The sequence below is a fragment of the Callithrix jacchus genome, chromosome 19 (genome assembly GCF_049354715.1).
Source record: "Callithrix jacchus isolate 240 chromosome 19, calJac240_pri, whole genome shotgun sequence".
Lineage (NCBI taxonomy): Eukaryota > Metazoa > Chordata > Mammalia > Primates > Cebidae > Callithrix > Callithrix jacchus.
The window spans coordinates 4,792,546-4,815,094 of record NC_133520.1 but is presented as its reverse complement, the minus strand read 5'-3'; the positions used below and the strand labels follow the sequence as shown (position 1 = coordinate 4,815,094).

At 42.0% G+C, this 22,549-nt stretch overlaps 1 protein-coding gene and 1 non-coding gene across 2 annotated transcripts in view; both read left to right on the top strand.

Annotated features, from left to right (window-relative positions):
- The window catches only part of FBXO28 (F-box protein 28), a 44,074-nt gene extending 33,710 nt beyond the window's left edge, over window positions 1-10,364 (top strand). Inside the window, exons 4-5 of the mRNA XM_002760475.7 lie at window positions 2,581-2,776; window positions 5,687-10,364. Coding sequence (XP_002760521.1) covers window positions 2,581-2,776; window positions 5,687-6,081 — 591 coding nt within the window. The 3' untranslated portion in view covers window positions 6,082-10,364. The remainder of the gene's footprint in view (window positions 1-2,580; window positions 2,777-5,686) is intronic.
- Window positions 10,365-18,541: 8,177 nt separating this feature from the next.
- LOC118149596 (small nucleolar RNA SNORA72) lies at window positions 18,542-18,662 on the top strand. The gene has a single exon (XR_004737170.1). It is a non-coding gene; the product is annotated as a small nucleolar RNA SNORA72 (small nucleolar RNA).
- Window positions 18,663-22,549: the final 3,887 nt, after the last annotated feature.

Here is a 22,549-nt window from a genome sequence, read left to right as displayed (position 1 = left end):
TACTGTTCTACCTGAATCACTTTTCTCCCCATATCTTCAATTGGTCACTTCTTCCTCATCATTCAGTCTTCCTTACAAATGGCAAAGAAGCCTTTCCCAACCACCTGTCTCATGTTATTCCCCCCTTTCCTTGTAGAAACTATCATTACCCTCTTTTTTCCATGTGGCACTCCTTTAAATTATTTTCTTGTTTAATTTAGCTTCATGAGAATGATCATCTTGTTATCCTTATTTACTGCTTTTTACTTCAGTACTTTGAAAAGTGACAAGTACGGCTGGGCACAGTGGCTCACCTGAGGTCAGGAGTTTAAGATCAGCCTGACCAATATGGTGAAACTCCAACTTAAAGAAAAAAAAAGGAAGAAAAGTGACAAGTACATAGAACTCAATTAATGCTTGAATGATATTTATCTTACAAGTTATGATAGGCTTACATAATTAAATTGTAAGTCTAAGGGAAAGTACTACGTTTTCATTTCTATATATATATGCGTTCCTAAATAGTAGTTTAGTAAGTTTTTATGGGGCAAAGGGTTATCTTCTTCTAAAGTAAGTTCATAATATAATAATATTACCAGAAACAAATGTGTCCTCCCTTGGTAACTAGCCGTCATCCAAAATTCCTCTCCTGAACTCCCAACCTGTATCTCAAGCTGCCTGCTAGCAAATATCACCTACATGTCCCACGTAATTCAAAATCAGCACATCTCATCTCCATTGCATCTGCTCCATGCACCACCTCGGCCCAAGGCAGTTCCTGTTTAGTTCTCCAGGCCCGCAAACCTGGCCTCTTCTGTGATGTCTTCTGTGTTGTTACGATAAGAACACATCCTAAGATTCAATTTTGCTGACATTTATTAAGCACACATCATACTCCACTGACAAAGATCATCACATTATGCTGAGAGCCTAGGAAATGTGAAGGGCTGTGAATTTGTCCTGGTCCTATTCTGCAAGACTCTACGATTCCCTGGCTGTGCTCTGCAGCCTGAGTAAAGGAGGAGGGAAGGTGGGCTATAAGATTGATCCAGAGTTGGGAACAAGCTAGATGCAGTAGGAGGAATATGTGGGATGCCAGGTTGTTTGAGATTTTGGTCACAGAACGGTTTGGTTGATTAACCCTCGGTTCTTATGAGGTAAGAGCCCATTGGAGTAGATGTCATCCAGATTGGGGTCTTCAGAAATAGGAATTTTAGGCCGGGCACAGTGGCTTACGCCTGTAATCCCAGCACTTTGGGAGGCTGAGGAGGGTGCATCACCTGAAGTCAGGAGTTCAAGACCAGCCTGACCAACATTGTGAAACCCGGTCTCTACTAAAAATACGAAATTACTTGGGCATGGTGATACGCACCTGTAATCTCAGCTACTCAGGAGACTGAGGCAGGAGAATTGCTTGAACCCTGTAGGCGGAGGTTGCAGTGAGCCAGGATTGTGCCACTGCACTCCAGCCTGGACAACACAGTGAGACTCCATCTTAAAAGAAAAAGGAATTTTATCTTCAGGTTTATACTGAAGCCGTGGGAAGTATTAAAGATACCTCACAAGAATGAAAGCTGAGATCATAAATGCCTAAGGAAAGTTTATTTACCGTTCCAGCAAGAGAGTTAGGTGTTCTCCCCTTAATAAAAAAGGATCTTCTGCTACCTTTTAGTGATGACAAGGAAGTGAGGAGACTTCATTCCAATCCATAACAAGTCTCACAAGTCTCAGAGAAACAAAACTTAAAAGGATGATAGAGATATGGAGGCAGTATTAAGAAGAGCAGAGAAATCATGCTGAGTTCCTGCAGCTTAGGGGAACAGATTCAGGTTTGGCAGATTAATTAAACATGGGTTTGTACAATCTCCAACCCTACCCCAGCTCCCATACAGGATTTCATTTCTTAGTTTAGTTCTCTAGTGTCTGTAGCAATTTGTATATCCCTGTTTGTATCACTTGTGTACACATATATCTCCCCAGTTACACTGTGATTTCCTTCAGGGTCAGGAGCTTTATTTTATTCATCCTGATTCCTCAGCCCCAGTACAGTAACAATACATGAAAGGTGCTTAATAAATACAAGTATAAAGTATCATAACAGTCTGGGCAAGGTAGCTCACACCTATAATCCCTGAACTTTGCGAGGCCAAGGCAAGTGGATCACCTCAAGTCAGGAGTTCAAGACCAACCTGGCCAACATGATGAAACCCCATCTCTACTAAAAATACAAAAACAATTAGCCAGGTGTGATGGTGGGCGCCTGTAATCCCAGCTACTCTAGAGGCCTGAGGCAGGAGAATCACTTGAACATAGGAGGCAGAGGTTGCATTGAGCTGAGATCACACCACGGCACTTCAGCCTGGGCAACAAGAGCAAAACTCCATTTAAGGGAAAAAAAAAAGGTATTATAACAAGCCCAAAAGCCATGTGTTGCAAATGGCAGTATTCATCAGTAGCCAGTACATCACTTAAATCACCCTAAAAGTCATTGCCAGAATTGTAGAACAGTTTTAAAGCAGTTTTACTTACCTGCCTATTTAGCTATTTTCTTTATTTAAAAAGAGAAAAATCTAAAGTGCTAATGAGAATTCGTTATTTTAGGTGATTGATGAGATTTATCGAGTGTTGAGATATGTCAATTCTACCAGAGCCCCACAACGAGCTCATGAAGTACTTCAAGAATTAAGGGATATATCCTCCATGGCAATGGAGTACTTTGATGAAAAGATTGTTCCAGTTTTAAAGAGGAAATTACCAGGATCAGATGTGTCTGGAAGACTCATGGGCTCTCCTCCAGGTATCTCGGCTTTATAATCATGTTTGTACATAGTTTTATAACTCACCTCTCGTTTATTTTCCACTTAACCAAGTGTCCTGAACTCTTCTGTGTCAGTAGTTATTTATTGGCAGCATCATTTTTAATGCGATTAGATTATCAATCATAACTTGTACAGCTAATCCACTAGTTAGGCACATTTCTTGCTTCTAGCTTTTCAGTTATGCTCTGCAAAACAATCTGAGCAGTCTTGTGACTAAATTTTTGCACACACTAATACTGACTTACAATAAACTTACTAGATAATAGAATTGCTGGGCCCAGTCAGGCACAGTGGCTCATACCTGTAATCCCAGTACTTTGGGAGGCCAAGACGGGTGGATCACCAGAGGTCAGGAGTTTGAGACCACCCTGGCCAATATGGTGAAACCCTGTCTCTACTAAAAACACAAACATTAGCTAGGCATGGTGGTGCATGCCTGCAATCCCAGCTGTTCTGGAGGCTGAGGCAGGAGAATCACTTGAACCCAGGAGGCGGAGGTTGCAGTAAGCCAATATTGTGCCATTGCACTCCAGCCTGGGTGACAAGCGAAACTCCCATCTCAAAAATAAACAAGAAAGAAATAGGATTGTTGGACAGGGCGCAATGGCTCACGCCAGTGATCCCAGCACTCTTTGGGAGACTGAGGCGGGAGGATCACTTGAGCCCAGAATTTCAAGAACAGCCCGGGAAACAGGGAAACCCCCATCTCTACAAAGATTTTAAAAATTAGCTGGGTGTTAGTGGCACATACATGCCTGTGGCCCCTGCTACTTAGGAGGCTGAGGTGTGTGACACTGTCTCAAAAAAAAAAAAAAGTAATAGAATTCCAGGTGAAAACTTACATACAGATGCTCCTTAGTTTACAGTGGGATTACATCCTGCTAAACCCATCAGTAGAAATATTAAGTCAAAAAATGCACTTAATACACTAACCTATCAAACATTGTAGCTTACTTAACCTACCTTAAACATGCTCAGGACACTTACATTAGCTTACAGTTGGGCAAAAAGATCTAGCAAAGCCTATGTTATAATAAAGCATCCTTGTGTCATTTATTGAATTTATTTTCTGTTATACTGAAAGTGAAAAACAGTGGTTCTGGGGTACCTGAAGTACAGTTTCTGCTGAATGTCTATCACTTCTACACCATCGGAAAGTAAAAAAATCATTAAGTTGAACCATTGTAATTTGAGGACTGTCTGTATTTTTGTTGTTGTTGTTTCTGATGAATTAATATTCATTTTTTAAAAAACAAACCAGATAAAATGCCAAAAACTCTTCAGGGAAATATTTGGTGAATTATTTCAGCCCCCAAAGTGTCTAACTCCTACTTTAAAAGACAGGGTTCATAATGCTATTTTGAACAGTATTACTTCATCTGTGCTAGGTAACTGTTTTGTGTAAGTATATTGGCTCTTAAAAGATGTGTGCCTATATCTACTGAAAGACTAAATTATTTAATATATCCAACTCTGGCAAATCCTTTAAATTAGGAAAGAACTTACAAATAAACTTTTTGTTTTGTTCAGATTAGTTAGCTCCCTGTAGTACCCAGTGAGGCAGCTGAGTGGCTCTCTGTAATGGAGTCATAAAGCCTACATATCTCGGCATTAATGTATCTATTATTTATTGAGTACCTATTATGCGCACAGCACTGTACTGTGTCCTGTGGAGACTAAAAAGAAGTGTAATATGTGGTGTCTGCTCTCAAGGATCTTACTATTTCAAAAGGTAAGATACTTCACCCAGACTTGAAGGTAAATTATCATAGGCAAGACAACTAAGGCAATGTCCAATTAAATGTCAGATGCGAGGCAGGGAAACAATTTTAAGGTAGATGAGATCCGTGTTGACTGGTCTGACTGAAACATCACAGGAGGTAGGATTGATTTGAGCCTTGCTGAATAAGTAGAAGTTGGATAAGCAGAGAGGGGGAAAAAAGAATGCATCAATAAAGGAAATATGGTTATTTAGATGTGCAAGAAGAAGATTAGCATGATGGGTTTAGGGTATGAATGGACCCATCTGGTTCTTTTAGAAAACCTTCAGTAGATAAGGTTAAATGAAATGTTCAAAATAGTTATTTTCATGCCTGTGTTACATTCCTATTATTCCTAAAAGAATAGGTCCAGGGCCCTCCTACACCATGTCAGGAGTTCTTTGTGATCATAATGTATGATGTAACCCACTCTTTGATGGAGTCCCTATCATTTGGCTAAAGTTGAAGCCTTTGCATAAAACTAAGTGCAGAGAGAACTTAAGAACATGATACAGGTTGAGTGTCCCTTATCCCAATTTCTTGGGACCAGAGTGTTTCGGATTTCAGCTTTTTTCAGATTTTGGAATGTTTGCATTACACTTACTGGCTCCACAATGTCTTATCCACATACCCACAATCCAAAATGCTCCAATGAGCATTTCCTTGAGCATCACGTTGGTGCTTAAGGCGTTTCAGATTTTGGATTTCAGATTTTTGGATTAGAAATGTGCAATCTGTAGGTCTGTGCTTCTGCTTGAACGTTTATGTTCATTATGTGAATTAGATAGGAAATAATCATTTTCTACTTTTATTACTTGTATTTTCTTACCAGGTTCTAAACATGTTTTTACAATATTTTAAACTCAAGTTTATGCCATTAAATGCAGTAGTCTACATACACATTTGCTGGCAGTCTACATACTGCCACGTGAGCAGGAGAATCAGAATTGAAACGCATTTATAGTTAAAATAAGGTATTAAAATGTGATGATTAACCCACTAATTAGACCAAGTGGATTTCAAAGAAAAGGAAATTATCAGAAGTGACATAATAAAGATATTTCATTTTTAAATAAATGGTAGGGAAATATTTTAACTGATTGACCCTTTTAAATTATTCCTTCACAGTTCCAGGACCGTCTGCAGCCCTAACGACAATGCAGCTCTTCTCCAAGCAAAACCCTTCACGACAAGAAGTTACCAAACTCCAGCAGCAGGTTAAAACAAATGGTGCTGGCGTGACTGTTCTCAGGCGTGAAATTTCTGAGCTTCGCACCAAAGTGCAAGAACAGCAAAAACAGCTTCAAGACCAGGACCAGAAACTGCTAGAGCAGACCCAGATCATAGGTGAACAGAATGCACGGTTGGCAGAGCTAGAACGCAAATTACGAGAAGTAATGGAAAGTGCTGTAGGAAATTCCTCAGGGTCTGGGCAGAATGAGGAGTCCCCTCGGAAACGAAAAAAGGCTGGGGAAGCCATAGACTGTCTTAGGAAATCTAAACGTCTTCGGAATAGAAAGTAAATTGGAATGTGGTTCTAGTTCCAGAGGAAGACATGGCTTAGTAGCTTAAGCAGTTATGCATATCAGGATACCGTGAGCAACATGGTGTCCTTGAAGCTTCTAGGCTTTCACAACGTAACCTAAACTTGAACTCTTATAGTTGGGACATTCTTTTCCCGCTTCTCCTGATTGAACTGATGCACAGAATCTTTTTACTTTGCAATAGATTTGTACTAACCAGACCTGTTCTATCATGTTTTGAGGAGTTAACTTTTTTCTGTGCAGTTAATGTTTAAAGTAAGTTAATTTGTTTCTGCATATATGCACATACATAAGGATCTTAATTAAACCCAGTCTTGACAGACTAGAAGTTAAGTTTAATACAGAAAATGTCCTGTTCACTTGAAAGAAAAGACCTACTTTTTAAATGGACACTATCTTGGTTTTGTTTTTGTTTTTAAGTCTTTTTTGTTATAAGTGACCTTTGTCTGGAATGTCTGAAAAGTAGTTAATGCTTTTTGGTATTGAAGTAATGGGTAACTAAAATGGACTTCCATAGTATTGACTGTAGAAAGAGCCTCTACAGTATTGACTATATATTTTTATAAACTACTGGCAAGGAACGTTTCCAGTTATTACACATGTTTTCAGTTCTCTGTGGGGGCCATGTCCTACATTTGCATGGATGGATGCATGCGTTGCCTAATCAACTCACTTAAAAAGCTCTTGCACTGGTATTGATCTTGAACCTCTACTTCTCCACTCTAAGCAGCGTCTTAGTTTACTTAAGCGCTTAACATCTTCCACCACAGCAGCTTGCCTCTAGAGGGGAAATTGTTCGTCCATTTGTCCTCCAGTTTTATAGGAACAAGCGACTATTAAAGCCCATTGCTTTATTCTCTGTAGGGTTCAGATACACTGGCTAAGGCAGAACCCCAAATTCCAAGGCTCTGTCTCTCAATATTGGACCTCTGGGAGCTAGTATTCTGCTTCGCTCAGCACCGTGTGCGCGTTGACCAGATGTGGCGAGTGTGTAGGGGACTCGACCTGCAGGATGCAGTTTTGTCATTGCAGCAAAGTTCAGTAAGGAAAACTGTACCATGAAAAGGCATTTTGATTATTTCATTTCTGGGGGATGACCTTGAGGGAAGCTTTTTAGTATTAGTTTCAAGCTTTCTTTATCCCACAACTTTAAACAAAAGCTTTAATTTTGTTTGCACTCCTGTTTTGAGCTTGTAACTGGAAAAGCATGTCTTGCACTGTTCAACCTCCTGAGTGGTCACTTTAACAACCTCCAAATTGTGTGCAGTGGTTGTTCTCCCCAGTTGTATATTTTTGAGACATTCAATTATCACTGTCTTCGTTGTATTTTAATTTACTAAATTATGTAGCAAGTTGACTGTTAAGTTCTTTTAAAGAACTGTTGCCTTGGGCTGCAGTTATTTAAAGTAAATTTAGGTGTAATATAGAAAACTATCCCTTTCCAGGTGGGAGCTTAACACCTGTATAAAACCTAAGGTTTTGGTAAGTACCTTAGTTGAATAAAAGCACAAGGTTATCACCTTTTTTATCCGTCCAACATGACGTGGTTATGCATCCTTTAGATTAACCTCACCAAATGAAGCTTTTTCTATCCATTTTTAATATTGTCCTTACATAATATTGTCCTTAGATTTTGATCAATTATATGTCTGACTTTGAAATTCCATTTACAATGTAGTATGTTTTCAATGAAAAACCATAAAATATCATTCGAGTGTTTCATGATTTGTTGGGAAGGTAATTTTAAAATAAAACAATTTCCAAAAAACATTTGTCAGCCAAGGTCATCCATAAAAGTCCCTGTCTGGAACTCATTTTCTCAGCACTTCTCATTTTTGTAATCATAGTATTTAGCCATGTTATTGTATCTTCAGAGGCGGCCCAGGGGAATACCCAGGGCTCTACTCGTCTGCTTTTCTGATAATAGGAAGACTTTTTTTACTTATTAAAGTATGTGTTTACAGATTAACAGAGTGTGATCCGTATGCATCAAAGGGATACAGCCCCAGACTTATTTATTTAATTGTCGTTCATGAACTATTAAAAGTTCCCTGAATTTCTTTTTAAACTACATCTTGGTAGCCTAAATATCTATATAGTCTTCCATTAGTTAACTGCTTATTCTCTTGTAGTAAGCAGTCACACTATTAGAAGGTATATTTTCTATTCCAAAATCCAGATTTCTATTGCATACAGTTATAATCATGTGTTCATAAAGCTAATTAGTTGTACTTGTTAATGCATGAATGTTCCATCCAATAGGAGAATAAAGCACTACAGTTCCGTTGTTCAAATCTTAAATCTTAGGCTATTTAGCTAAAACATGTTTGGCTATTGCCTTCGCCAGTTATTAGGACAGTTATTTGATAGCTATTGTGCTTACTTATGGATAGCATAATGGAATTTAAGGTTTAACAAACTGCAGATTATTTTGATCAGCTAATACTGACTTAGGTTACAGGAAAACTGTAAATTAACCTCCTGAGGGAACCATTCTGCCCTGCATTTTAAGTCAGTTATCTAAATGCTCTGTGTCGTTAATGCTGTGTTGTCTTAGTGCAACATTTCTTAAATTATTCCCTTTGTCTTCCTTGGCTGTTTTTTGGAGATGTCTCCATGTGAATGGTCATTCCCACATATAAATGTATTATGGTACAGTGCTACACATGGATGACAATGTGAAAAGGCATGCCTAAGCAACGAAAAGGGCTGGCCTCAGCCCGCCTCCCCAGCCAGATCCTCTGCTTATCGCCCACATGCACTTGGCTTACCTGGTTTTCACAGATTCTGAGGTTATAGAACCTGTTTTTTTTTTTTTCAAACTCCTGTACAGAGCCTGGAAATAATGGGGCAAACACAAATGTATTGAGAGTCATTATACTTACTTTTAAAGACTATTGGGGTGCCATCAGGTCAAAAGCCACTGATTTCAGAAGCAATTTTTTTGTAAAATGTTTTTTGGAATACTGAACTTTACAGGGGCTTGCCTTAATCTCTATTTAGTAGTTTCAAGATGTATGCGCAGTTATTCTACGTATTAAAAATGTTAAAATATTCTATGTAGCCCCAAAGGTGGGTAAAACAGAGTATAAGTAATGCCTAAATAAATAAGCTAAAAGGTGTCACTACAGCTGGATTTTTGAGAGAAAATTGACATCAAACTAGGCTATGTGTAATAAACAAAAATAATGGCACCTTAAGATTGCACTACTTTATGCATTATTTTAAATGCCATTTCATAGCCTGCACTTTAATCTCCAAAGAAATGATGTATGATGTCCCAGTTGTTCCTTATTATTAATAAACTTTTTTCCTAAGACAGGGCACTTAATTCTATTTTACTATACTGAATTAGTTTCTTGGAGGTAGAATCCTTTCTTGAGTTCTCTATTTCCTTAGCCATAATATTTTCTAGGATCTGGGAACTCCCTATCTTGTCTATTTCCAACATTATATAATTTTAATTTAATATAATATAAATCTCATACTTGGTGATCAACACATTCTTATATCCGGCTCTAGCAATGAGTACCCATTTGTTAACACTTACCAAACTCTCTAAAAATCTATGCTGTGAGTAAAATTTGAAGTCAGGAATAAAAGGCAGTCTGAAAGAAAACATCCTGTAGGATGCAATTGCTTAGAAATGGCTGATTTCTGATATGAAACCCAATTTGATACACTGTCCAGTTCTTTACTTGGGATCTATCTGAATTGCTTTAACTAGTACACAAAAGGTTAAGTTAAAACTGCATTAAACTTGTATAGCCTGCCATCTGAGGTGATTTATCAAAAAATACTAAATCTATAAAATCAGACTAGCAGTTAGTTGGCTGCTCCTACCATGATTTTACTTTTAATAGCAATACAGTTATATTGGTGATAAATACGACAGGCTTAAGTACTGTCAGCCTTTTGTATCTTCCTAAGCATCTTGATTAAATTTCTGGAGTTCAAAAATTAAATCCAGATTTTTTCTGTTGTGTCTGAAGAGAACCATGAGATTTGGAAGCATATTGGTAATCTATTAGGTCCACTGGCAAAGTGTATTTGTCCATAATCAGACCTATTCCGAAAGGTTAGACGTGTTTAAGATTCCTTTATTGTGGTGCCATGTCTGTTTACCTATGCTTATGAGCAACAATAAATTACTAGTTTACCTTCTGGAATTTTAATTGTTATAACCAAATCAATTATTGGAAAGTGAAAAACACCTCCCGGTCACACAACAGGGTACGTAAATAAATGTGTTGTTACCAGTGCTACTTGTTTTCTTCGTATTTCATGCACAAAAGAATGTGGAGCTCTATTGCAAACATAACATTAATAGCTACTGTCTTTTGGAGCACTGTACTGTGTGTTTTACAGATGTTACTGTGGTCCTCACAGCTGCCTTATAAAGTACGTTTTACTCTACATGGGGAAGTTGAACTCAGGCTAAGCACCACGTCCACAGTGTTATACAAGTAAGTGACATGAGTGGGATTTGGCCCATAAGCTCTGAAGTTTACGAATTTGCTATTACACTATACTACATCCTAGAAACCTTAGAACAATGAGACTCTGAATTTAACATAAGCAACATCATCTCGCATATCCAATGCCCAAATCACTAATGTTAAGAGTAATATGTAGAACTAAGATCAAGAAAAAGCTGGGCTTGGAGGAGGCAATTTTTAAAAGTTATTTGCACACAAAGGGTTCACCCAAGGTGTGCAAGTAAAATGTTTTTAAGGCTTCCAGAACCTGTAATCTAAAATCAGAGGAAGTCCTGGCAGTAGATGTACTCTGAGGCTACTAATGTCTAAAATCACCTTCTGGCCAGGTACAGTGGCTCACACATGTTACCACAGCACTTTGGGAGGCCAAGGTAGGTGGATCATTTCAGGCCAGGAGTTTGAGACCAGCCTGGCCAATATGGTGAAACCCCCCCATCTCTACTAAAAATACAAAAATTAGCCAGGCTTGGTGACGTGCACCTATAGTTCCAGCTACTAGGGAGGCTGAGGCACGAGAATCGCTTGAGCCCAGGAGGTGGAGATTACAGCGAGCTGAGATCACACCACTGCACTACAGCATGGGCAACAGAGCAAGACTATCTCAAAAAAAAAAAAAAGTCACCACCCTATAACATATGCTGCTGGTCAGTAGAAAAGCAGCGACTACCAATTCTTTTGCCCTGTGAGGGCAGAGCACTAGTTCTCTTTTCGAAACGACTTCCAGTTCCAAAACTAAATGCTTGAATTCTCAACAAAATAAAATAATATTAAGTCAATTTAACCTGTTTCTTAAAGGTGTAACTGATAGGGAATTGCTGAAAACAATTCTTTGAAGAGGAGGAAACTTCTCTAAGTGCTTTGCCCCCAACCTGTGGACAACTTAGATGTTCAGAAAAGAGATCACAGGTAACGTTAGGCTGTGGATGAGGGTGACAGCAGTGGCATCAACTGTCCTCGCACCATTACTGCATTCTATCATCCAGATAGCCTAGAAAGATAAAGGTAGTTGCTGTGTATCCCAATCTTCAGGATGTAGATGAGGGTGGAAATTTGTATTTTCATATTCTCCAGGTGGCTAAATTGCTGTATAATAGATTCACGTCGTTAGAAACCAAAGATCTTCACAAGTATGTTGCTTTTTTGTTTATCTTTAAAAAACTTTTTTTAAAAGATCTCACCTTTGTGAACTTCCCATGTTAACTGCTGAGCCAGTTCTTACAGAATTCATTAAAGATGATGTTCTTTCCAAAAAGATGTATCTCAATTTGCTGGTATACATTCCTCTGGTTTGTTCGTTTCATACGGAGTCTCTTTCTGCGCCCAGGCTGGAGTGCAGTGGCATAATCTTGGCTGACTGCAAACTCCGCCTCCTGGGTTCAAGCGATTTTCCTGCCTCAGCTTCCCAAGTAGCTGGGATTACAGGTGCGTGCCACCATATCCAGCTAATTTTTGTATTTTTAGTAGAGATGGGGTTTTACCATGTTGGCCAGGCTGGTCTTGAACTCCCGACCTCAGGTGATAATGCCCACCTCAGCCCCCCAAAGTGCTGGGTTTACAGGCAATGAGCCACCGCGCCTGGCCTACATTACTCTGGTTGTTTTGTTGTTGTTTTGTTTTTTTGAGGGAGTTTCACTCTTACTGCCCAAGCTGGAGTGCAATGGCATGATCTCAGCTCATCACAACCTCGGCTTCCCAGATTCAAGCAATTCTCCTGCCTCAGCCTCCCGAGTAGCTGGGATTACAGGCATGGGCCTCCACACCCAGCTAATTTTGTGTTTTTAGTAGAGAGGGGTTTCTCCATGTTGGTCAGCCTGGTCTCAAACTCCTGACCTCAGGTGATCCTCCTGCCTCAGCCTCCCAAAGTGCTGGAATTTCAGGCATGAGCCACTGCACCCAGCCTTCCTCTGATTTTTGATTAATCATTTCCTCAAAGCAAAATTAGAGTAAACCGTATGCAGAAAAAAATTGAGCAGTTGGATGTTTGAGCAAAATGTCTAACTGATCACTGAAAAGGAAATACAAATCGAGGGTAAACTTCCCCTACTTCAATAAATTCTGTTCAAAGAAATGCAACTAAATAGCTTTCAACTTTCTCAGGTTTTGTGTTTTTAAACTCTTTTTTTTCCTCCTTTTCTTTGGACTGAACAAAAGTCAAATTCGAATTACTGATTTGTTAAGAATCTGTGAAGCAGCAATGTAAATAGCAACATGACTCAGGAATGCAACACTTAAGATGTACTTTTCTGTGGTGAGACAAGGGGAACACCCCTCTCTTCTCAAGGCCAAGCCAAAGAGGATTATTCGGGGTGGGGTAGAGAAGAGAGGGCTAAACTGCCTGTTCCTTCTTTGGAGAGTTGGAGCAAGCTTACAAGAAAGTGCTCTTTAGAGAAACAGTTTCTGTAACCCTACTCATTTTCATAGCTTCCAGAGGATCGTATCAGTCTCTCCCGTTCATAGGGCTTTCTGCACTACCGCACCCTGCCTCCTGAGGACCACAGGTGAGAACACTAGTTTTCTTCAGATGCTCCTCTGCCTTGGGCTGGGAGACAAGAAAGAAGGAAGGGGAACCTAGAGCAGCACCAGGTCCGATGAAAAAAGGAGCATCTCCAAAACTTCCTAAATTATCAGATGCAATTTAAGGTAAAAGTCAAGTATATATGTCCTGGTGCAGTGGCTCATGTCTGTAATCCCAGCACTTTGGGAGGCCGAGGTGGGCAGATAACCTGAGGTTAGGAGTTTGAAACCAGCCTGGCCAACATGGCGATACCCCGTCTCTACTAAAAAATACAAAAATTAGCAGGTGTGGTGGTATGCACCTGAAATCCCAGCTACTAGGGAGGCTGAGGCAAGAGAATTGCTTGAACCTGGGAGGTGGCGGTTGCAGTGAGCCGAGATAAGCCACTGCACTCCAGTCTGGGCAACGGAGTGAGACTCTGTCTCAAAACAAAAATTAGCCAGGCATGGTGGCAGGCGCCTGTAGTCCCAGCTACTCAAGAGGCTAAGGTGGGAGAATCGCTTGAGACTAAGGGGAAGAAGGTTACAGTGAGCCGAGATCACACCATTGCACTCCAACCTGGAAAACAGAGTGAGACTCTATCTCAAAAAAAAAAAAAAAAAATTCAAGCATACATGCTCTAACTTTTTATTAATAATTAAGCTTCTAATTGCAGCTATACCAGTTACCACCTTGGGTACTTAATATCTCTGTGCTTCAGTTTCATTTGTAAAATGGTTCTTACCTAATAGAATCCAGCTAGGGGTGATGGCTCACTTCTGTAATCCCAGCACTTTGGGAGGCTGAGGCAGGTGGATCACCTGAGGTCAGGAGTTCAAAACCAGTCTGGTCAACATGGTGAAACCCCCATCTCTATTAAAAATACAAAATTAGCCAGGCATGATGGCTTACACATGTAATCCCAGCTACTCAGGAGGCTGAGGCAGGAGAATCACTTGAACCCAGGAGGCTGAGGTTGCAGAGAGCTGAAATCATGCCACACTGCACTCCAGCCTGGGAGACAGAGTGAGACTGTCTCAAAAAGAAAAAATATAAGTATGTATGTATTTCCAAGATTGCTAAGGGAAGTAACAAAATGCAGAACAGTATTACAATACACTAACTTTTTGAAAAATAAGGAAATAATATAGTCATGCTGAATAACAGCATTTCAGTCAACAAGCAGCAGACCCATAAGATTATACTACCATATGTGTACTGCTTCTTTTCTGTGTTTCTGCGTTTAGATACACAAATACCACTGTGCAGTATTCAGAACGGTAACAAGCCACAGTTTTGTAGTCTAGGATCAATCGGCTATACCCTATAGCCTAGGCACGTAGTAGGCTATAGCACCTAGGTTTATGTAAGTAAACTCTGTGATGTTCGTACTACAAAATCACTTAATGACGCATTGCTGAGAGCATATCCCCATCTTTAAGCAGTTCCTGGCTGTACTGCTAAGTACTGGCATGCATATGCATAAAGAAACTCTAGGCCAGGCGCCATGGCTCACCCCTGTAATCCCAGCACTTTGGGAGGCTGAGGCAGGCAGATCACTTGCAGTCAGGAGTTTGAAACCAGCCTGGCCAACAGGGCAAAACTCTGTATCTACTAAAAATACAAAAATTAGGCAGGCATGGTGGTCTGTGCCTGTAGTCCCAGCTACTTGGGAGGCTGAGATAGGAGAATCACTTGAATCTGGGAGGCAGAGGTTGCAGTGAGCCGAGATTTCACCACTGCACTCCAGGCTGGGTGACAGGGAGACTCCATCTCAAAAAAAAAAGAAAAAGAAAAAGAAAAAAGAAACTCTAGAAAAATACACAGGGAATCAATAATGGTTGTTAGAGTTTGAGGTTTGACAACAAAGCAACAGGAACAGGAGCTGGGAGGAGCTTATCCCTAGGCACCCTCTGTATGCTTTTCTATTTATTTTTGAGACAAAGTTTTGCTTTGTTGCCCAGGCTGGAGTGCAGTGGCATGATCTCGGCTCACTGCAACCTCTGCCTCCCGGGTTCAGGCAATTCTCATGCCTCAGCCTCCCAAGTAGCTGGGACTACAGGTATATGCCACATGCCCAACTAATTTTTGTGTTTTTTGTAGACACAGGGTTTCACCATGTTGGCCAGGCTAGTCTCGAATGCCTTACCTCAAGTGATCCACCCACCTTAGCCACCCAAAGTGCTGGGATTACAGGTGTGAGCCACCATGCCCAGCCTATGCTTTTCTATTTTTAAACCATGGATGTGTGTGTGTTACCTATTCAACAATTAAACCAGCTGCTATAAACTGAAAGTTTATGTCCGCCCCCCAAATGGATATGTTGAAGCCTAATCCTCAAGGGGAGGAGACTAGGAGGAGGTTGGGCTATGGGGAAGTGATTATGTCATGAAGGTGAAGCCTTCATGAGTGGGGTCAGTGTTGTTTTAGAAGAGACTCCAGGCCAGGCAAAGTGACTGGATCACCTGAGGTCAGGAGTTTGAGATCAGCGTGGCCAATATGTGAAACCCCTTCTCTACTGAAAATACAAAAATTAGCCAGGCATGGTGATGCGTGCCTGTAATCCCAGCTATTCAGGAGGCTGAAGCAGGAGAATTGCTTGAACCCGGGAGGTGGAGGTTGCAGTGAGCTGAGATAGCACCACTGCCCTCCAGCCTGGGCAATGGAGTCTCAAAAAATAAAATAATAAAAGAGACCCCAGAAAACTCCTTCACCTCTTCTGCTGTGTGAGGTTATAGCCAGAAGACAGCCATCCACGAACAAGGAAGCAGGCCCTCTGCAGATACTGAATATGCCTGTGCCTTGATCTTCGACTTCCCAGGCCTCAGAATTGTTTTTTTTATTGTTGCTGCTTTTTGAGACACAGTCTCACTCTGTCACCCAGGCTGGAGTGCAATGACACAATCTCGGCTCACTGCAACCTCCGCCTCCCAGGTTCAAGTGAGTCTCCTACCTCAGCCCCTCCTGAGTAGCTGGGATTGCAGGCACGTGCCACCATGCCACGCTAATTTTTGTATTTTTAGTAGAGACAGGGTTTCATCATGTTGGCCAGGCTGGTCTCAAACTCCTGAACTTAGGTGATCTGCCCACCTCTGCCTCCCAGAGTTCTGGGATGGAATACAGGTGTGAGCCACCTCGCCCAACCATGTTCTTCAGTGGTGATTTGTGAGATTTTGATGCACCCATCACCAAAACAGTATACACAGAACCTAATTCGTAGTCTTTTATCTCTCACTCCCTTGTCACACTATCCCCCCCTAGTCCCCAAAATCTGTCGTATCATTATTATGCGTTTGCATCCTCATAAGTTAGCTCCCATATACAAATGAGAGTATAAGATATGTGGTTTTCCATTCCAGAGTTACTTCACTTAGAATAATAGTTTCCAATAACATCCAGGTTACTGTGAATGCCATTAATTCATTCCTTTTCATGGCTGAGTAGTATCCTTCATATATATATACACACCACACTTTCTTATTTATTTATTTAAAGATGGGGTTTCACCATGTTGGTTAGGCTGGTCTTGAACTCCCGACGTCAGGTGATCCACCCGCCTTGGCCTCCAAAGTGCTTGGATTACAGGCGTGAGCCACCACACCCGGCCACCACACTTTCTTTATGCACTCATTTATTTATGGCCCAGCTCCCAGAATGGTGAGAAATAAATTTCTACTTTTTATAAGCTACCCAGCCTATGGCAATTTGTAACAGCAGCCTGAATGGACTAAGACATTTAACAAAAATAAAAAACTTATAAATTATGTTTCTTCCATTGAAAATGATATACATTTGCTATAACTGAATCTTGGCACATTTAATGTCAGAAATGATGGGGAAAGAGGTGAAGAGAAAATAAAGGATCTTTTTTATTACTGTTACTGAGGAATGCATTAATGAAATGCAGCCATTTTTAATGTATGGTTTTCTGATTTTTTTTTTTTTTTTTTTTGAGACGGAGTTTCACTCTTGTCCAGGCTGGAGTGCAATGGCACAATCTCGGCTCACTGCAACCTCTGCCTGCCCAGTTCAAGCGATTCTCCTACCCCAGCCTCCTGAGTAGCTGGGATTACAGGCATGCACCACCACATCTGGATCATTTTTTATATTTTTAGTAGAGATGGGGTTTCTCCATGTTGCTCAGGCTGGTCTCAAACTCCTGACCTCTGGTGATTTGCCCACCTTGGCCTCCCAAAGTGCTGGGATTACATGAGCCACTGCACCCAGCTGGTTTTCTATTTTGACAAATGTAAAATATCCATGTCACCACTACTATAATCAAGATATAGAATGTTGGGCTGGGTGTGGTGGCTCCCAACACTTTGGGAGGCTGAGGCAGGTGGATCACCTGAGGTCAAGGGTTTGAGATCACCCTGACCAATATAGTGAAACCCGGCCTCTACTAAAAATACAAAAATTAGCCTGGCGTGGTGGTGTAAACCTGTAATCCCAGCTACTCAGGAGGCTAAGGCAGGAGAATCACCTGAACCCAGGAGGCAGAGGTTGCAGTGAGCCACAATCAGGCCCCTGAACTCCAGCCTGGGCAGCAGAGCAAAATGGGTCTCAAAAATGAAATAAAAAGAAAATAAATAGATGACATAAAATTATTACAATTATTTGTTTGAATTGAATAAATAATGTTGTCTGTATTACTCTTCTACGAATTAGTCAATACCATTCAATCTCAACTGCTATCACTATTGAAATGGTCTCAAAAATAAACTGCCCTTTCAAAAATCAAGCATATAGAAAAGGAAAAATCTACATTGATTTTAAAAATATAGCTGCCCTCATCTGAAAACGACTTTATCTTAAATTTCCTAATACGACCAGGGGCTGGCTGCGATTCACCATAGCTTCCAAAAAGACTGGAGAGTGTCTTTCCAGAATAACTAGTATGTTTGCTTCAAGACAAATTATTTTTCAAGGTTTAGAGAAAGATGTGAAAACTAGATAATCCATTAATAATCTTTTTTTGGCCGGGCGTGGTGGCTCACGCCTATAATCCCAACACTTTGGGAGGCCGAGGCGGGTGGATCATGAAGTCAAGAGATCGAGACCATCCTGGTCAACATGGTGAAACCCCATCTCTACTAAAAATACTAAAAAATTAGCTGGGCGTGGTGGTGCGTGCCTGTAATCCCAGCTACTTGGGAGGCTGAGGCAGGAAAATTGCTTGAACCCAGGAGGCAGAGGTTGCGGTGAGCTGAGATCGTGCCATTGCACTCCAGCCTGGGTAACGAGTGAAACTCCGTCTCAAAAAAAAAAAAAAAGAATCTTTTTTTAAAACTCCAAAGCATTTTATTTATACTTCTTAGCTTACTTTTTTGTTACCCATACATATTAAGAACTTTTAAAAGTCCAAATTAAAGAAGCATGCCTAGATGTCATTAAAATAGCTATCAATGCCCACAACAGTCCTGTAGTTCAAATACTTTACTTTAGAATGTCAAAATTGATTTTGTAGTAGTCAGGACAGGCTAAACATTTGCTGTGTTAAGACCATGCATGTGTCCGTAGATGTAGTTCTTTCCCTAGGTCTGGTTTTATAAATACTGATGATAAACCAGGTCTGATTTATTATATGATCATTTTGTGTGATTATGTAATGGCGGTGATTCTAGGTTATCTTTCGTCAACCTTAAGAAAAATGGCAGTACGACTAATGTAATAACTTTTGCAAAAGATCGGTGATAATTTGCAGACTTTTACTTAAGGTATAAAAAAATAAGAAAAATTTCATGATTATCAGCTGCTATTAAATTAATGATAAAGTATTTTTTAAAAAAAATAATGTCCAGGCTGGGCATGGAGGCTCATGCCTATAATCCCAGTACTTTGGGAGGCTGAGGTGGGCAGATCACTTATGGTCAGGAGTTCGAGACCAGCCTGGCCAACCTGGTGAAACCCTGTCTGTACTAAAAATACAAAAATTAGCTGGGTATGGTGGCGCACACCTGTAATCTCAGCTACTCATGAGGCTGAAGCAGGAGAATCACTTGAACCTGGGAGGCAGAGGTTGCAGTGAGCTGAGATCGAGACACTGCACTCCAGCCTGGGTAACAGAGCATAACTCCATCTCAAAAATAAAAAAAAGTAGGTCCAAATCCACATTTTTTCAAACTCTGCATTTTTCTTTCTTTCTTTTATTTATTTATATTTTAATTTTTTTCAAGACAAAGTCTCACTCTGTCACACAAGCTGGAGTGCAGTGCCGCAATCTTGGCTCACTGAAACCTCAACCTCCTAGGCCCAAGCGATTTTCCCACCTCAGCCTCACCAGTAGTTGGGACCACAGGCATGGGCCAGCACACCGAGCTGATTTTTGTATTTTTTGTAGCAGTGGGCTTTCGCTGTGTTGCCCAGGCTTGTCCCAAACTCCTGCCCTCAAGCGATCCTCCTACCTTGGCCTCCCCAAGTGCTGAGACTATGGACGTGAGCTCCAGCACCCAGACTGCTTCTGGTCTGGTGTGCCAGTTCACACACGCCTGCGATAGCAACTGCGTTCTGAACTGCAGGGAGGCATTTACTTGTCAGCACCTGAAACCGTCCTCCTCAGTTGAGTCCAATTATCAGCTTCATGTGCCATCTGCCAATACAAAGCTGTCCTTTTCCTGGTGACGCTCCCCACCTTCTTTTTCCTCCACCATGTCATTAACAACTAAAAAGCACCTGCATGATCAGACCTGTGTATCCATCCATCATCAAATCCTACTCCTTTTTCAACATTGGGACACTCCCGAGGCTGTCCCAGCCTACAGACAGTACCCTTGGCCCCTTGGCACTGGGCTCTGATCAGCCTTCAGGCCTCCACTCCAGGTGTCCCTGCTCAGTCTCACTTCTGCTCTCAGAGCCTCCTCGACAGGCACCTCAGCCACGCTGGCCCTCTGTCTCAGAAGTGAATGTGCCAAGTGGGTCTTAGGGATTTATTAATAAGGCTCCTGGGGCCGGATGCAGTAGCTCATGCCTGTGATCCTAATATTTTGAGATCACTTGAGCCCAAGAGTTCGAGACCAGCTTGGGCAACAAGGTGAGGCCCCATCTCTACCAAAAATTCAAAAAGGCTGCCAGGCATGATGGTACAAGGCTGCCAGGCGTGATGGTACACACCTGCGATCCCAGCTCCTCAGGAGGCTGACGTGGGAAGATGGCTTAAACCCAGGTGAAGGCTGAAGTGAGACATGAGGCCACCACTACACTGCAGCCTAGGCAACAAAACAAGACTGTCTCAAAAAAAAAAAAAACCAAAACCACTATAACCATAATACTATTATCACACTTAAGAAATTGATAATTCTTGGCAAGGCAAGGTGGCTCATGCCTATAATCCCAGCACTTTGGGAGACTGAGGCTGGCAGATCACCTGAGGTCCGGAGTTCAAGACCAGCCTGCCCAACATGGAAAAACCCTGTCTCTACTAAAAATCCAAAATTCGCTGAGTGTGCTGGCACATGCCTATAATCCCAGCTACTTGGAAGGCTGAGGCAGGAGAATTGCTTGAACCCGGGAGGCAGAGGTTGCGGTCATGAGTCAAGATTGCGCCATTGTACTCCAGCATGGGCAACAAGAGGGAAACTCCATCTTAAAAAAAAAGAAATTGATTTTTAAAAATATCTTCACATATCCAATTGATACTTGAGTTCAATTATTTCATGTCAATGTTTTTAAACTTTGACTATTTCAATCAGAATCTAAATGAAGTTAACGCATTGCAATTGGTTGGTGTGTCTTTTAAACTCCTTTTAATCTATAGCTTTCTCTTCTTTTTTCCTTGAATTTTATTTATTAGCGAACCCAGACATTGTCCTATATAGTCTCCCAGAGCTGGATCTTGCTGGTTTCATCCCATGGCCTAGTTTAACGCATCTCTCTGTCCTTTCTATTTTTTTCCTTTCCTTTTTTTTTGTTTTTGTTTTTGTTTTGTTTTTTTCTTAAGACAGTCTTGGTCTATAGCCCAGGCTGGAGTGCAGTGGCGTGATCTCACTGCAACCTCCGCCTCCTGGGTTCAAGCTATTCTTCTGCTTCAGCCTCCTGAGTAGCTGGGATTACAGCCGTTCATCACCTTGCCCAGCTAATTTTTGTATTTTTGATAGCGACGGGGTTTCACCATGCTGGTCAGGCTGGTCTCCAACTCCTGACATCAGGTTATCCACCCTCCTCGGCCTTCCAAAGTGCTGGGATTACAGGTGTGAGGCACCACACCCGGCCAAATGTCCTTTCTATTTCTACAAACTGGCAGTCAGATCCAGGGGCTTGATCAGATTTGCGTGTGCATGGCCTGTGTGCTTGCACAGCACTTTCTTTGATTAGGAGGCACACCTGATTTGGTTATCTTCTTTTTATAATCTTTAAGTTGCTCTTTTGATGTACATGTGGTAACTAATGTTGAAACAAAATTGTTTCGTTTCAAAACCTTTCTTTCAGGAAGAGGTTGTGGTTGCTGACTTAGGCGACAGGCAGATGCAAGGTTGAGCAATCATCTCTTAACTGGTCACACTAGAATAATTCAAGCACAACAACAAATCCCATATCATCTCCCCCTCTTAAAAATGGCCGGGCGCGGTGGCTCAAGCCTGTAATCCCAGCACTTCGGGAGGCCGAGACGCGTGGATCACCTGAGGTTAGGAGTTCAAGACCAGCCTGGCCAACATGGTGAAACCCTGTCTTTAAAAAAAATACAAAAAATTAGCTGGGCACGGTGGCGCACCTGTAATCCCAGCTACTCGGGAGGCTGAGGCAGGAGAATCGCCTGAACCCAGGAGGCGGAGGTTGCGGTGAGCCGAGATCGCGCCATTGCCCTCCAGCCTGGGTAACAAGAGAAACTCCGTCTCAAAAAAAAAAAAGGTGTTTTCTTTTTACTTGATTAGTTCTTGTTACCCGAGGTATTATTTCCAGAAGGCAGCGAAAAATGACTCAAGGGCTCATGTGCTTTTTAAAATTAAACAAGACGTAGGCCAGCTGCCATTAAGAGTGGCCCTCACGCCTGCAGACGGTGTGACCCGGCGGCCGTGCCGGGGGCTCCGCTCGCGGAGGCGCTGAAGCAGCTGCTTATGTCACTTGAGACCTTGCCTTCCTTTTTCATCTTCCCCGGGCTCCGGCGAGGCAGGCCGCAGGGGCGGGCACTCGCAAGACCGCAGCATCCGGGCTGGTGGCCGAGTCACCGGACCTCAGAACCCAGCCCAGAGTAGAGCAGCGCCGGGGCCGGGGAGAGCCCCGCGCCCTCCACCCAGCGAGGCGGGCGGGCCGGGAGGGGCGGGGCCTCGGGACTCCGCCCCCGTCCCCGCCTCCGAGTCCTCACGCTCCGCCCCCGTCCCCGCCTCCGAGTCCTCACGCTCCGCCCCCGTCCCGCCTCCGAGTCCTCACGCTCCGCCCCCGTCCCCGCCTCCGAGTCCTCACGCTCCGCCCCCGTCCCCGCCTCCGAGTCCTCACGCTCCGCCGCCGGCCGCCACCACAC